Consider the following 15,281-nt stretch of genomic DNA (forward strand, 5'->3'; position numbering starts at 1 on the left):
CCCCTCTACTCTGCCTTGGTGAGGCCGCATCTGGAATATTGTGTCCAGTTCTGGGCCCCTCAGTTCAAGAAGGACAGGGACCTGCTGGAGAGAGTCCAGCGCAGAGCTACAAAGATGATTAAGGGAACGGAACATCTCTCCTATGAGGAGAGGCTGAGGGAGCTGGGTCTCTTTAGCTTGGAGAAGGGGAGACTGAGTGGTGACCTCATCAATGATTACAAATATGTAAAAGGTGAGTGTCAGGATGATGGAGCTAGGTTTTTTTCGGTGATATCCAGTGATAGGACATGGGGCAGTGGGTGTAAACTGGAGCATAGGAGGTTCCGTGTGAACATCAGGAAAAATTTCTTTACTGTGAGAGTGACAGAGCACTGGAACAGGTTGCCCAGGGGGGTTGTGGAGTCTCCTACGTTGGAGATATTCAAGGCCCGCCTGGGCAAGTTCCTGTGTGATGTACTCTAGGTTACCCTGCTCTTGCAGGAGAGTTGGACTAGATGATCTTTTGAGGTCCCTTCCAACCCTTAGGATTCTGTGATTCTGTGAATTTTGAAATACTGGCATTTGGACATCTGGGAAGTTCTTAAAGGTCATATCTTTAATCAAGCATATACACATCCGGAAGCTGTCACCTCTTATATTCTGAAATCAGTACCCCTCAACTGGGGCACAGAAGCATAGGGGATGTTTGTTCTCCTAATGCATCTCAAGAAAAAGTGCAGTGAGCTTAGGCTAAGATGTCTTTGCATTTCACATGCATAAGCTGTGTTGAGCAACTTTGCCTTCAAGGAAGCTTGCTCTTCAAGCACATGACAGGCTGTTTCCATAGGTTGAATGTGTATGTAAGATGAATAACGTTGCGCATCACTAGTTTTCCTTGCTAGCATTTTGAGTGCGTGATGGGACAATTATCAATACTGGGCTCACTGCTGTAAATGCAGGACAGTTTGTAGTATCTGCTTGTGGAATATTACTTATGGGTAATTTGACCTTGGGAAACAAATCCAACCAGAACAGCTGTGAATAATGAAAGGATGAATAAAAGTTACAGATTCTCCTGGAGATGAGATGTTTATGTGCTTACGATACACATTGAACCCAGATGTAATTTAAATCTCCCTGTCATGATGGGTTATTTTATTCTTTGCTTATATCATGTTTTTTTTTCTTGCCTGTTTTGTACTTCCATTCTCTTCTGTCCTTCAGATAAGAAGGCACTGAAACAGTAATGACAAATTGTGAAAAAATGAGCAAGTATTCATGGTAAACTTATTTTTTTAGGACAAAATAAATAATGTGACTCGGATTATTTGAATAAGTTTTTATTGTCTGATCTGAATTCGTATGCATATGCTTGTAAAGTTATTTGTCACTGCTTCCTAAGAGAGTGGTTTTCTCATAGATGAGGTCAGTTAAATGGCTATAATAGTTCTCTTTTCACATGTCAATAGTTTAACTGCTGAAGTCAAGAGGGCCTTAAACAAGACACCTGTTTTACACAAGACACTCTTCAAAAACAATGTAAACAATTCACACAAGACACTCTTCAAAAACAATTAATACAGTACAGTACTAGCTGTACTGTATTAATAGCCCACGCAGATTTCTTTTAGATTATGGTGGGAGCACCCTTTTTAGGTCCTACCCAAGTAGTTTCTGTAAGTGATACTACTACAATATGTCTACAAATGAGTCTGTTAGGGATTACAGATGTAAGGAAACAGCCAGTTAGTGGATTCCCTACTAATTTACAACTTCATTGTGTTATAATCTAGATTAATTCTAGGACAGAAAGAATGAAAACTTCAGGTTAAGTAAGGGAAGGATCACAGGCAGAAGAGCCTTGCTACCTGAACAATGTACCAAGCAGAAGGCTGATAAGCTTCAAGAGTAGCTCATGCCAGTTTGCTCCATTCCAGACTTTGATTGTGATTCTTTTTTTCTTTCCCCACACCCCATTTGGAAACTTCTTAGTTACCTACTAGGAAAGGGGAAGAAAACCTGATGAAAATACTTAATAGGATGCAAAGGTCTGCCAAGTGCCTACTTCATCATGGCTGGATTCATCTTACTGTAGATGGACAGAAGTAGGAGTCCAACTCCTGCTATACCCAGTAATGCAGACAGTCTGGGGCAGTGTTACAAAGCAGAAATAACATGAGTTGTATGGAAAGCAAAAATGAACATATGTAAGCGTTGGCTTGTTTACTGGTTTCGGTTTAGGAGTGGTTAAATGCCAAGATTCCCAGAAGTAGTGGATGGTACAGCTTCCAGATAGCAACATGGCCTGGGGACATCTCTAACATCAAAATGGAATCCCATAAAGTTCTTGTGCTGCAGGATTGTGATACCGTGTCACACTTTGCTGCTTCTGAAGGCTTAGTTACGATAATTCTTCTGTAAAAGAAACAATTTCCTTTAAATCTGCCATGTTTCTCATTTAAGTTCTTACGAAATTCAGGTTTGTTTCCAAGCTCTTCTAAACATAGATATTAAGTTTATAAAATTGAGAGAAGTGCTGCTGTTAATCGGATGCTCTTTATAAATGTGTTACTAGGACTATCATAATGAAAAAATAGAGTTCTATGTCTAAGAAAGTCTTCTGTAATTTTGTATCCTTTGGATCACTGAAGTACAAGATACAGAAAAGAATTCAAGTATTTTGCTACATTTCCTTAAATATTGAATCAGTTAAATAATCTAAATCTTTCAGAGAATTAAATGTAAATGTCTGAATTTTTGTAACAGCTGGGGAGTCATCTTGGGCTGACAGTTCATAAGTATATAATCTCCAGCATTTAACTGAAGCGCTGATACGAATCAGTAGGGAAAAGTACAGCTGTAAATCTAGAGTTGAAGGTTCAGTTGTGAACTAATTGGTAGTACTGTCTTTGAAGATGTTCACGGGAGTAGTAATTCTTATCCTTTCTCTTGGAATGGGTTAAGGCCCTTTATATATACTCTATCACTGTGGCTCCCCTTTTCTTTCTCTGAATTAAAATCTCCTGTTTGTGGCATTCTATTTCTTGCAGAGGCAGGGGTCCTAGGGAGAAACTCATACTGTTATTTATTGTGCAAAGGCAGCAGTAGTATGATCCAAGAGTGCTGGCTCTTCATCTTGGCTTTGCAATCGTAATGCCCTTTCAGTACCATATGCTGTGCAATTTACTAACCTTTCCCGAGCTCTATTTTAAATATCTCCTCAAGAATACATTTTTGCTGTAAGGAATCAGAGTGACTTCTTCCTACATTAGCTTTCCCTGCCACCCAGGCACCCGGGAAGGAAGGATACTAGAATGCTGCTGTTTTCTGTATGGACCAGCTACCAAAACGTTATAGGAGACGTTTTGCATTTGTTTTCAGGTGGTGGTCTTTCCTCTGCTCAAATCCAGCCGTTCACATTCACACCCTTCTTCCCAGCCTTGCTGCATTGCCTCTGCACCGCTGCCACCTGGTGGGAGACAAAACGGAAAATTGAGAGGAAAGAATGAGACAGACTTGTTCTGTTTCAAAAGCAACTTCTGGCGATACCATAGTCTGCAACAACGAAGCACTTGCTGCCTGTTGGGAGCAGTATATGACTGTCTAGTTGGGTGTGACAGGAAAGAACAAGTCTGAAACAGACAACATTCAAGATAAATTGATGAACTGTATTGAGCAGCTCTAAGGGCTTGTTTACAGAAACACATAACTTAGCTCATTAGTCAGAATGTTATGATCAGCATAGTGCAGGAACAGTTAATGTCTGTGCATTGCTTCTGGTGGTGAAAATATAATAGAAGTAGTTTCAAAAGCGTCTGTCACGTTGTGTGCAGAGTTTCTCCCTCAAAAATTCCTTGCTGAGTACAAGTGTGTGTAGTGGAACTGTGTGGCTTAAATGCTTGTACTAGGTATTTTTTGTTCTTGCATAATTTATTTTAGAGTTATGTTACTACTGTTTAATTTGCCTGCAATTCTCTAATTTGAAATTATTAAAATTCGATGAGCGGCCCTAGCATTATTATGTTCCATTATTATTACATTGTAAAACAAAGCAAATATTTGACCCTTGATTGTATGATTGTTTTTTCTTAACTTGGATACCTGAACCCTTTGTCCCAATTATTTACAGAAGTGCTCAGATTTTATAATATTTTTAAAAGATATTTTGTAATAATTAGTTTGTCTCCTGCTCCAATGGGGCTCAGTCCCTCGGTACTTATCACAGCTTCTGGCTGGGAAGCAAAACAGAATGCTTTGTTAAATGGAAGTTATTAAGGTTGTGCAAGCATGATGCTCTGAAACTGCAGAATGCCTGACCATTACTTGCTGCTGCTCGGCCTGTGTCTTGTTAGCTGGGATCTGAGGGACTTTTCAGCTCTTCTCTCCCTCATCCAGGAACAGTGAACTTGTGTTGTTCTATACAAACTCTGCCTTTCTATGATGTGTGTACATGTCAAAATCGGAAATGCACGGTTCTCCATATGTTTTAAATTCTCTGTGTCTCATGTAGCATACCCTCAGGGTAAATCAGTTTATCTCTGAAGACTAGAGAATTGTATTTAAAGTGCATCGTCACGTCTCCTCAGACCTGTAGACTGTGCAGCTTAGTACTGGAATACTAGACATCAGGCAGATTTCTGCTGTATCACTGGTGGCAGCTGCTCTGTCTTGTCTTGAGGGGACAGTGACTTACACCATAATAGCCAGAATGTGCTGGTTGGGTCATGTATGTATAGTAGAGTATCAGAATATTTAGGGTTTTTTGGGGGGTAAGAACTTAGCTAGAATTAGTTGTCTTCATATATACACAGTAAATGGCTTTGATCCTTTGCTTTGAATCTCATGCTCTTGTTAGACCTTACTATCCATAGAGTTATGATGTTTCAGAAATGCAGGATAGATTACTTTTATAATACCTTTAGTTGCATTATAGAAAACACAGAAAGGTTTATTGTATTTTAAGACTTAAAAATGTTTTGTTCAGGTTGGTGTGACTTCCACAAATGGAGACTTGAAAGGATTTATAGATCAGAACCAGAGTCCAACAAAAGGTAAGAGAATTCTGTTTGTGTACATAGAAAAGAAGCATACAGTAACACTTATTTCTGTCTTGTATTTAGTAAATTAGTATTTCTGCTGATTTCACTGCATATGTTTGATTCAGTTTTGGGAGACTCATAATTTAAATTTTCAAAATGTATTCGCACATCCACACTGATGTTCTATTACTGATATGCAAGTGTCAGTAACAAAGACGGGATTTCAGAGGGGAAAGGCAAGTGTGGTAAAAATAATCAGAAGATAAAATAAGCTTTCCCCCTTCCACCCCTTTTCTCCCCTTCCCCCCCTCTTTCCCTTTTCTCTTTCCCCTTTTCCAGCTTTCCCTTTTTTTTTTTTTTCTTGGTGGTTAATGTGCTGAAGTTCCTCATTTCCACCCCAACCTTAAAGTTCTCAGGCTTTGATGTAGTCCAGATAGGAGAGAAGGTTATGCATAACTTTATAGTCAGTGATATCTTGTGGTACTTTTATAAGCGTTCTGGACAATTTACAGTAATAACTATGTTTTGTCCTATCCTATTTCATCTTAGCATTTCTAGTTTCATCACTTCTGACTCTAAAATAGTGTGCTGGCAGTCAGAATAGCTATAGGATTCCAGTAAAATAAAACTGCAGCCCCATATGAATATTCAAAAACTTGGGGATTTACAGTTCACATAATGCTTCAATCAACCTTTCTAAGTAAACATTGGTTTGCTGTTACCCACTGTGAAAAACAAATGCAAGTACTACCTGGAGGAATGATTTTTGGCTCATCACAACAGCTTCAGAGTCTGAAAAAATGAAATAGTCTAAACAGCAAATGGCTGGAGCTAAGGTATCTTCCTCCTTTTCTAAACAATGCAGAACATTACAGGCTGTTTTAGGCCTCTGAGAATTAATTTACTGTGCACTGGTGTGATAATTGCACTTTTTGGTTCATTATTTTGTGTTTACTGTGTCATGATACTAGGGAACAAGAGCAACATTTTCAGATAATTTGAAACAAGCAGTTAATTTGTTCAGAGAATAACTGAATTGAGTAACCTTATCAAGTAGAGGGCATTGCGGCTAGTAGTAACATCTCAGTGATCCTTATCCCAGTCATTAGATTTTGGTTCTGGGATGACAGATATATTATTCACCGCTATTCTTCTATGTTTTTTTTAAATGCTATGCTCTAAGGATTTTTTTTTTAACCTAGAAATATAATTAAAGATCACTGACATCTCTGTTGAGATGTAACATCTTGTTCACACTGGCTTATTCTTCTTGGAGAATAAGCACTAGAAATGTACAATCAATTGCTTGACCCTTGTGTTCCAAAATTGCCTTCTCTGCCTTTTTTTTTCCATTTACAGGCTTAACTTTCAAAATCTCTTTTCTCCCTGAGTTTTTCCCCTGAATATCTGAAGCAGCTACTGTTGCTGCTGTTCCTGTATGCATTTGATCAGGCTTCATTTACCTTTCCCACTGTGACCTTTAGTGTCTATGCACAACCTCTGGATATTTTCCAGGTTTATTTTGCTACAGGAGAAGTTAATGCTCACAGACTGCTTAGGTATTGCAATGTAATCTCTAAGTCTTAAAGTACTGCTGTGTCACTTGTACTGATTTTTAAATCTGAATTACTGTTCCTAAAAAGGTTGACAGGTTTAGTATATTTGGGAATTCAGTTTTCTTATTACTTGCTTATTTCCTGTGCTTGTTAGGGAATGCTGTGATCTTCTAGATCTACCTCATCTTTTTGATGTTTTTTTTTTTCCTATTAGTAGTAGTATTGTTTGGGGGTTTTAGAATACTTTTAGTAATTTTTTTTTATTCCTTGTATAGATAATGTCTGGGAAAAAGAAGAATCTGTAGTACCATTTATATCTAAATATGATGCAGATTTACTAAGTAATTTGTTTTACTTGTGGTGATTGCAGAAATCACATCCAAATTTGTAATCCTTGTAAAAAGACTTGCTGCCTAATTCCAAAGTGAGCTAGATTTTTCTTTCCATGTGTGCCTAGAAAGAAACATGACAGTACTTAGCAGAGCATTAACTCAGAATGTTTTTTGCTTTGTTTAGTGAACAATTCTTGTTCAACTTTGCTCCATTTGTTGCCTTTAACTTACAGGCAACGGGCTCTTGCAGCTAAAGGATGTGCATTTGGAGCTTGTTTCCTCTGCTTGAAATGAATACTCATTGCATCTGAGAGGGAATGCCCACGTGGTTGGCTCTTGACGAATGGTCAGAGTTCTCACCCCATGCTAGGGGCCACTTGTTGCAAGGACAATCATTGGGTGAAATAATTCAAGTAGTAGATTCTTACTGTTACAGTCAGAATGGTTCATCTATGTCAGCCCGGGCTGACTATGCATCATTTCCTTATCTGAAAGTACCTGGGAGACTAGTGATGAAAATTATTGCTGTAGGAAACCTGCATTTTCATTTTCCCAGACAAAAAAAAATGGCCCTGGTTCTCATTCTTTAGTGAATGAGTACTCTTGAGTTACTGAATGCAAAAGGGATTGATGGTTCCCCTCGTGTTTTGGAGAACAGATGGCTGTTGCTGCTCTTAGCCTTGGGGATAGATATGTATGTTGGTGTTAGGTATTCTTCCAGTGTTTTGTCATAGATTGTGCCCACTGGGAGAAACTCCTGGTATGTGCCATGCCAACAGGACTGACACACTCCTGATGCAGGCAGAACTTTGGTGCCTAATAAAGTTGACAACTAAGGTATTCCATTATTTAGGTAAGGTCCTAGTCTGAGTAGCAAGATGTCTTTGTGGAGTTGGCGTGTTCTGTTAAAATTATGAAGTACTGTAGTTCGAATTAGTTCTCAAACCTGTATAACTGGGTTTGTGGATGAGTTGGATAATGACAGCTCAGTTGTGGGTTTGGGTGATTGCTTCAAGCCGTGAATGAATTAAATCAGACATACTGTAGAGTTCATGTGTAACCAGTAGGATTTAAAATTCAGTCTGTCTGGGAGGCGTTCCCAGTCAGGAAGTTGAACGCTTCCAGTTTTGTAATCCTGGTCATACATAGTGTAAAGTGGAAAATCAAATCTTCTCATGCTGATGCCATGCAGAGGGCATGTCTGTATGTCTCGGTCACTTGTCCCATAAAGCCACCTAGAGTCATAGAATAGTTAGGGTTGGAAAGGACCTTAAGATCATCTAGTTCCAACCCCCCTGCCGTGGGCAGGGACAGCTTCCACTAAACGATACCACCCAAAGCTTCGTCCAACCTGGCATTGAACACCGCCAGGGATGGAGTATTCACAACCTCCCTGGGCAACCCATTCCAGTGCCTCACCACCCTAACAGCAAAGAATTTCCTTCTTATATCTAATCTAAACTTCCCCTGTTTAAATTTTAACTTGTTACCGCTTGTCCTGTTACTACAGTCCCTGATGAAGAGTCTCTCCCCAGCATCCCTGTAGGCCCCCTTCAGATACTGGAAGGCTGCTATGAGGTCTCCATGCAGCCTTCTCTCCTCCAGGCTGAACAGCCCCAACTTTCTCAGCCTGTCTTCATACAGGAGGTGCTCCAGTCCCCTGATCATCCTCGTGGCCCTCCTCTGGACTTGTTCCAACAGTTCCATGTCCTTTTTATGTTGAGGACACCAGAACTGCACACAATACTCCAGGTGAGGTCTCACGAAAGCAGAGTAGAGGGGCAGGATCACCTTCTTCAACCTGCTGGTCACGCTCCTTTTGATGCAGCCCAGGATACAGTTGGCTTTCTGGGCTGCGAGTGCACACTGAAGCAGGCTCATGTTAAGTTTCTCATCGACCAGCACTCCAGGTCCTTCTCCACAGGACTGCTCTGAATCTCTTCTCTGCCCAACCTGTAGCTGTGCCTGGGATTGCTCTGACCCAGGTGTAGGACCTTGCACTTGGCATGGTTAAACTTCATGAGGTTGGCATCAGCCCACCTCACAAGGGTGTCAGGGTCCCTCTGGATGGCATTCCTTCCCTCCAGCTTATCAACCGAATCACACAGGTTAGTGTCAGTGGCAAACTTGCTGAGGGCGCACTCAATCCCACTGTCCATGTCAGCGACAAAGATGTTGAACAAGACCGGTCCCAGCACCAATCCCTGAGGGACACCACTCGTTACTGGTCTCCAGCTGGACATTGAGCCGTTGACCACAACTCTTTGTGTGTGGCCATCCAGCCAGTTCTTTATCCACCGAGTGGTCCATCCATCAAATTGATGTCTCTCCAATTTAGAGACAAGGATGTCGTGTGGGACAGTGTCAAACGCTTTGCACAAGTCCAGGTAGATGACATCAACTGCTCTACCCCTGTCCATCAGTTCTGTAGCCCCATCATAGAAGGCCACCACATTGGTCAGGCAGGATTTCCCCTTAGTGAAGCCATGCTGGCTGTCACCAAGCACCTTGTTGTTTTTCATGTGCCTTAGCATGCCTTCCAGGAGAATCTGCTCCAAGATTTTACAGGCACAGAGGTGAGACTGACTGGTCTGTAATTCCCCTGGTCATCCATTTTCCCCTTCTTGAAAATGGGGGTTATATTTCCCTTTTTCCACCTCACCTGCCCGCTGTGCATCTACACAGGTGTCTGGGGCTTTGGGGGCTCTTCTGCTGTTTAGGCCATCTGATCTGCTGAGTGCTGGAGTTGCTAGGTACGAAGCAAGGTTTGCAATAGGATACTACTTGCAAATCATTTCAGTACTCAGAGAAGCTGCTGCTTCCCAGCTGTAAATGCAGTGAGGCTGGTGCCATGAGGTGAGCGCTGTAACTGAACACACCTGACACGGGTTGTTGCCTTCTGCAGCGACAGCTGAAGGGACGATGTGTTCTCAGGATTCCGTTGAACGGCACAAGATAAGCGGAGAGCTGCACATTTGGGAGGCGCCGTAGGTTTTAAACCCTTCTGCCTGGCCCGTGCAGAGCAAGCCGGGCTGCGGTGGGGTAGAGGCTGCACACGCGGCTCCTGCTCTGCCCCGCACGGTGCCCGCTGCTGGCGCGGTGTCTGTGCCACGCTCCGGGCCTGGAGGCGCTGCAGCGCGAGCAGAATGGTTCCCAGGCGCGTGGGGCTGCCCTGCCAGCGCTGTGCGTTCCGACGCCGCGGGCCCGCGTGAGGGCAGCAGTCGTGTCGGGGGTGGCGCGAGGCCGGCCTGGACTCGGGCGGGCTTCGCCGGGGCTTGCTCGGCGCGCGACTGCTCGCGCTTGGACCCGCCGCACGAGGCCCCGGATAACAAAGGGGCGCGTGGGCGGGTGCCGCCGTCATCTGCAGTGGAAAGGAGCGGGCTCGGCCGGACTCCCCCCTCTGCCCCTCGCTCGCCCCGTTTAAACGTAACATGGTGGCACTTCGCGGCGGAGCAGGGTCCGCTCGAGGCGGGCGGGAAGCGCCCAACAAGGGGAAAGCGGCTCCTCCTGAGGCGCCGAGTTCTTGGGGCGTTGTGGGAAGCGCCCGCGGGGCGTGAGGTAGCGCAGGGGCGGGGGTGCCAGCCCGGGCAACCCGGAGGGATCCGTGGCGGGGGAACGGCTCCTGCAGCGGTACAGGCTGGGGCCAAGCGGTGCGGAGGGGACCTGTGGGGCTGGTGGGCAGAAGGTTGAGCTTGAGCCGGTGGAGGATGCAGGAGGGTGGAGACTGGAGGAGGGGAGAAGTGCTGCCGGCAGGTCGAGGGAGGTGACTCTTCCCCACACCTCAGCCCTGGTGAAGCCACTGCTGGGAGTTACGGGGCTTCCCGGTGAAGGAGCCAGCCATCGTGGAGAGAATTGAGGCAAGGGCCGTGAAGATCGTGAAGGGACTGTTAACATCTCAAACGGGGAAAGGCTGAGAGAGCTGGGACTGTAGTCTGGTGAAGAGAAGGGTCAGGGGCAATTTGCTAATGTAATGGAGGGTGCATAGAGGATGAGGCCAGGGCCTCCTCAGTGCTACCGCTGACAGGATCAGAGGCATGGGCACAGCCTGAAACATAGGGCATTTTCCCTGAACATCATGAAACAGTTTTTACTATGAGGGAGACTGAGCACTGGCACAGAGAGGTTATGGATCTCCATCCTTGGGGATATTCAAAAACCATCTGGATAGAGTCCTTGGCAGCCTGCTGTGGGTGGCCCTGCTTGGGCAGAGGGCTTGGACAAGATGACCTCCAGAGGTTTGTCCCAACTATTCTCTGTTTCTGCCTGAAGTTTCTTGTAACTGCTTGTTAAGTACGTATTTTACCAAGAACAGTAGGTTCAGCTAGGGGAGAGGGAAGGTGGTGTTAGCATGAGTTAATGTTTTTCATAACAGGAGAAGTTGGGGGATTGATCACAACAGTTACAACTACAGCAAAAATCACTGTGAAATCAATAGTAATTATCATGAAGGTTTGATTTTGGGGAAAAAAAGTTTTGCCAGACTTGGAGCCAGAAAGCTCCCATTAAGAATTTGTCTCTGAAAAAAAAGATGTCTGCGGTTGTGTCATTCAAAACTCACAGCTGCTGATAGGAATAAAAAGGTAATACATCTGAGCTAAAGAAAAAAGTCTAGTAAAGATTAGCTTATATTAGATAGATTGCATTTTTAATGATAGTATTTCCAAGATCTTACTTCATCATGCTTTTAGCTTGTTTTAAAAGTACTCAACATACATGACTTGCGGGTAAGGGATATTGCCAAAAGTAAATCAGATCAATTAAATACACTGAGAAGTTCCCTGGAACAGAATTTTAGTTTTCAATAGATAATGTCCTGAACACTTAAAGAACTCTAAATTTGTGAGTGCCTGGGAAAAAACAGCAAAAGTTACTGAAACCATAATTTGTTATCTTTCATAGGGAATGGTCTTGAATGTAAAAACTGAATTAATTTCACAGGTTAACTGTTCTGTTTGCCTTCTAAACAAAAATCTACTGGCTGAGCCAGTGTGCCTGTATTTGAGTGAAGACACTGGGTACTGATCCACTTTGATCTATGAACAGTGAGTGGATAATTACTAGTTGATAGGTGTGAAAGGAAGAAGCAACAGTTCCCAGCTGGTTGAGTGACATTTACTTCTCATTTTAAAAAGTGCAATGGAGACTAACACAATAATTTTGGTGAATTGCACTGTCCTTAGTTAATAGTGTATATTCTCAAAATCTGTGAATTTACATTGTGCTCTGTTTATAGGTGGGGAGGGAAAAGGGAGCTCAGCTCTAGACCACCTGTCTTGCAGCAGCCTTCATGAGGGAAGGATGATCCTTTAATCAGATCAGATTGCAATCCAGATTGTTTTGGGTGGGAATCATAACTTTTAATGCAACTTCACAATAAACTTTATTTCATTAGGCTTTTTTTTTTTTTTTCCCCACTATTTAGTTTTTATTACGTCCTGATAGAGCTGGTGTTCCAGAAACTTCTCAGTGCACAGGACTGCCTTATGCCTGTGCTCCTGTGAAGGAAGTGGTAAGGCAGGTATCTTTTAGATTGCTTTGATAGACATTTTCTCTGGCAGCAGTGAAGTTGTCTCTGGTCAGCTCGCAGCTGCTTTTGAGCATTTCCTTAGTTGGTGCCAGTCTAACTGTGTAGGTGGCTGAGCAGTTCACTGGGCAGATTAAGCTGAAACACGCCCAGTGTTCCCCCTTGCCACAGGAAAATGAGGCAAGTTCACTGCATAGCCATAGCCATGGCTGTGCTTGTGGGCAGGAATGTGGGTTGATGACAAGTCTGCATGAATGAGTTTTAGTGGCAGTGCTGGATATCTGACCAGGGCTCGAGGCCTGGAGAGCCCTGGGAGTTCATTGTGTGCTTGAAGAGATTTGCTCAAATGAGCAGGACAACAGAATTGCTTATCAGTAGGCCTGTTCTTTGTACTCAGAGATTCATGCAACTGTTATCTGCTATAAAGTTATCTCAGTTGGATAGGGAAAGACTGAAAATGTACTGGTCAGTGTAAGGCTGTAGTACAGTGTAATACCATCTTCCCCAGTTTTTTTTTTCTGTAGATCTCTTTGATTTCATGTGATTCTAGATATGTATGGGATTCTACAGACTATCTAGGGTTTTTAAACTTGGGTTTATAGCCTTAGTAAGTTTGTGTGAGAAACAAATGAACTAATGTACCAAGAAAATATGTGTGTACTAATAACATGCAAATAGTTCAGGTTTTCTGTATGCTTTATACTACTCTGTCCTGATCTTGGAGATCAGTTCATGCTGTAGTGTCATAGAGGACCCAGAGGACACATCACACATTATTGCAAAATGTTTTATTGGGCTTCCAGTATTTCACAAGTCTGAACTGGGTTTTTGTGCCATCACTGTCAAGCCATAGTCTGTATTATTTACAATGGCTGGTCTTGGTATACTTCTAAAAATGTGGATTTTTTTTTTTTTTCCAGAGATCTGAATATGTAATCCAGATTAGCAGCACTTCCCTGGTGTTTTGTCTAAAAATTCAAAGGCGTTTTTTTATCTATGTGCGCATTGCATATGATCCTAACTGCCTGGCCCCAGCTTCCATCAGCTATGGTTCCCTTGAAACTGGCTCTGACAGATGCTATAGATTTTGGTTGACATTGTTCCTGATTATTTTTGTAACTAAGCTGCAGACCCAACAGATTAAGTTATACGGGGAGGGGGGGAATCTCTAAAACCTCCTTAGCTTCATATTTGTAAGGGAGTCCACGTTGTTTGTGTCAAGTTATTTAGGAGGTCACACAATGTTTTAGTGTTATGGGCTGGTTAGTGTGTGCATGTGAGTATACATGAACATAAACCACTTTGTTCTGTGACTCCTTGAGGCTGAGAAGCATTTAAATTGATTTTTTTTGTGTGTGTGCAAGTAAAAATATTTTGCAAGTGCCAGGGCAGATCATAGTTATACAGTGATTGATTTTTCTAAATATGAAAGAATAACAACAGTGGTTTTGTTCCATGAGAAACACTAATAGTGCTGACCGAGGGACAGAAAATTATTTGTAGAACATTACTATTCTACAAATTATTATTATTATTCTACAAATTATTATGTGGAAGCAAAGTGCTTTTGTTCTAAGAGAAACATACGTATGCCCACTGGATTTCTTTTACTTTTGCATTTCCATCAGTGACTAGCATGCTCAGTTTGTGGTACGGTTATATATATTGCAGTTAAAGCCCCTCTGTGAGAGTTTGAAGTGGGGCTCTTTCCCATGTGTTTGGTTTTCCATAGGTGAAGTGGGAATAATGACACCCATCTTTTGTGCTTTGAAACTGCTGAGAAACATTATTTAAGAATTGAGTATTATTATACAAATCATTCTAGTTTGATCTATCTCTGCTGGCCTTTTTCATCCATGAGTTAAGATGACCGTGACTAGGAGGCTGATGGGTCTCATTGTGTTCAGCTTATCAGTGTACCCACTGCTGGTTTTCACTGGAACATAAACCAGTGTAGTCTTTTTTTTGTCCCCAGATGATGAGAGCTATTAAGACTTGGTATTTATTTGGAATCTAATCATGTGTAAAACCTTTACAGTTACTGTATGATAAAGTGTGTAGAGAATTTGTTTGGTGTTATTTCTGCTTCAAGTTGAATACAGAAATCTGTTGAGTATGATTTAGAAGTCTGTTGAATATTTTTAGATGATCTGCTGCGTGACACCTACTTCCTCCTAGTTTTCTGTGCTGTTCTATAAAAAAAGCCTTGAAGAAATCGTTCCTGTTAATGCTGTTTTGTAACACTACCGTTCTTTCAGAACTCTGGAGATTGCCAGCTCTTCAGCAAACAGAGGTGCACTGGCCTTGACAGCCTTGACGGTCTGGTGTAAAACACAGCCAGTCACCTTAACAAGCAAGTGCCCCCTCTCAGAGCTTATTGTACTTGTGCTGCAGTTCCGTTTGCGGTGATGATGTTGTCCTGGGAAACTCCAGGCCTTTCTGTGGCAGCTGTGTCCCACAGACCTGGGCTGCCACTACACAAGGGCCACGGGCAAGATAGGATGCTCTTGGAAGTTGGGTTTCTCTGTTTAGAGTAGTGGCATTGGTGATACCAACTGCAAAATCTGTCTCTTCAGGTTGGGGTGCTGGTGTGATATAACTGAACCAAACATCATCTATGCTGTGAGGAGAGATGGGAGGGTGGTGCTTCCACCATTAAGTATTTGGAGCAGTTGAGGTCACATGAGTATCTATCTGGACTATGACCCTATTCTGGGGGGGGGGGGGGAACCCCAAACAAACAAACAAACAAACAGAAACCCATGAGGTAGTGAATATTTTATTCATAAGTGATAAAACTTTTTATTTACTGGTTTTTCAACTGCTGATGTATACACAGAATGGCCTCATT

General features: G+C 42.6%; 1 protein-coding gene across 8 annotated transcripts in view; it reads left to right on the forward strand.

Annotated features, from left to right (window-relative positions):
• TFDP2 (transcription factor Dp-2) overlaps positions 1 to 15,281 on the forward strand; it is a 56,538-nt gene that overhangs the window by 12,816 nt on the left and 28,441 nt on the right. For 5 of the 8 annotated variants that reach the window (XM_061452918.1, XM_061452917.1, XM_061452923.1 and 2 more), the window contains one exon: positions 4,964 to 5,030. The exons of 2 other annotated variants lie outside the window; for them this stretch is intronic. In XM_061452918.1, coding sequence (XP_061308902.1) covers positions 4,964 to 5,030 — 67 coding nt within the window. Of the gene's footprint in view, positions 1 to 4,963; positions 5,031 to 11,246; positions 11,949 to 15,281 lie in introns of those variants that run through there. One more of the 8 variants, XM_061452921.1, reaches the window with a different exon arrangement.

Source organism: Pezoporus flaviventris, unplaced genomic scaffold, assembly GCF_033815535.1.
Source record: "Pezoporus flaviventris isolate CSIRO_AGI_PZ_B2104156 unplaced genomic scaffold, CSIRO_AGI_Pfla_v1 ptg000013l, whole genome shotgun sequence".
Taxonomy (NCBI): domain Eukaryota; kingdom Metazoa; phylum Chordata; class Aves; order Psittaciformes; family Psittacidae; genus Pezoporus; species Pezoporus flaviventris.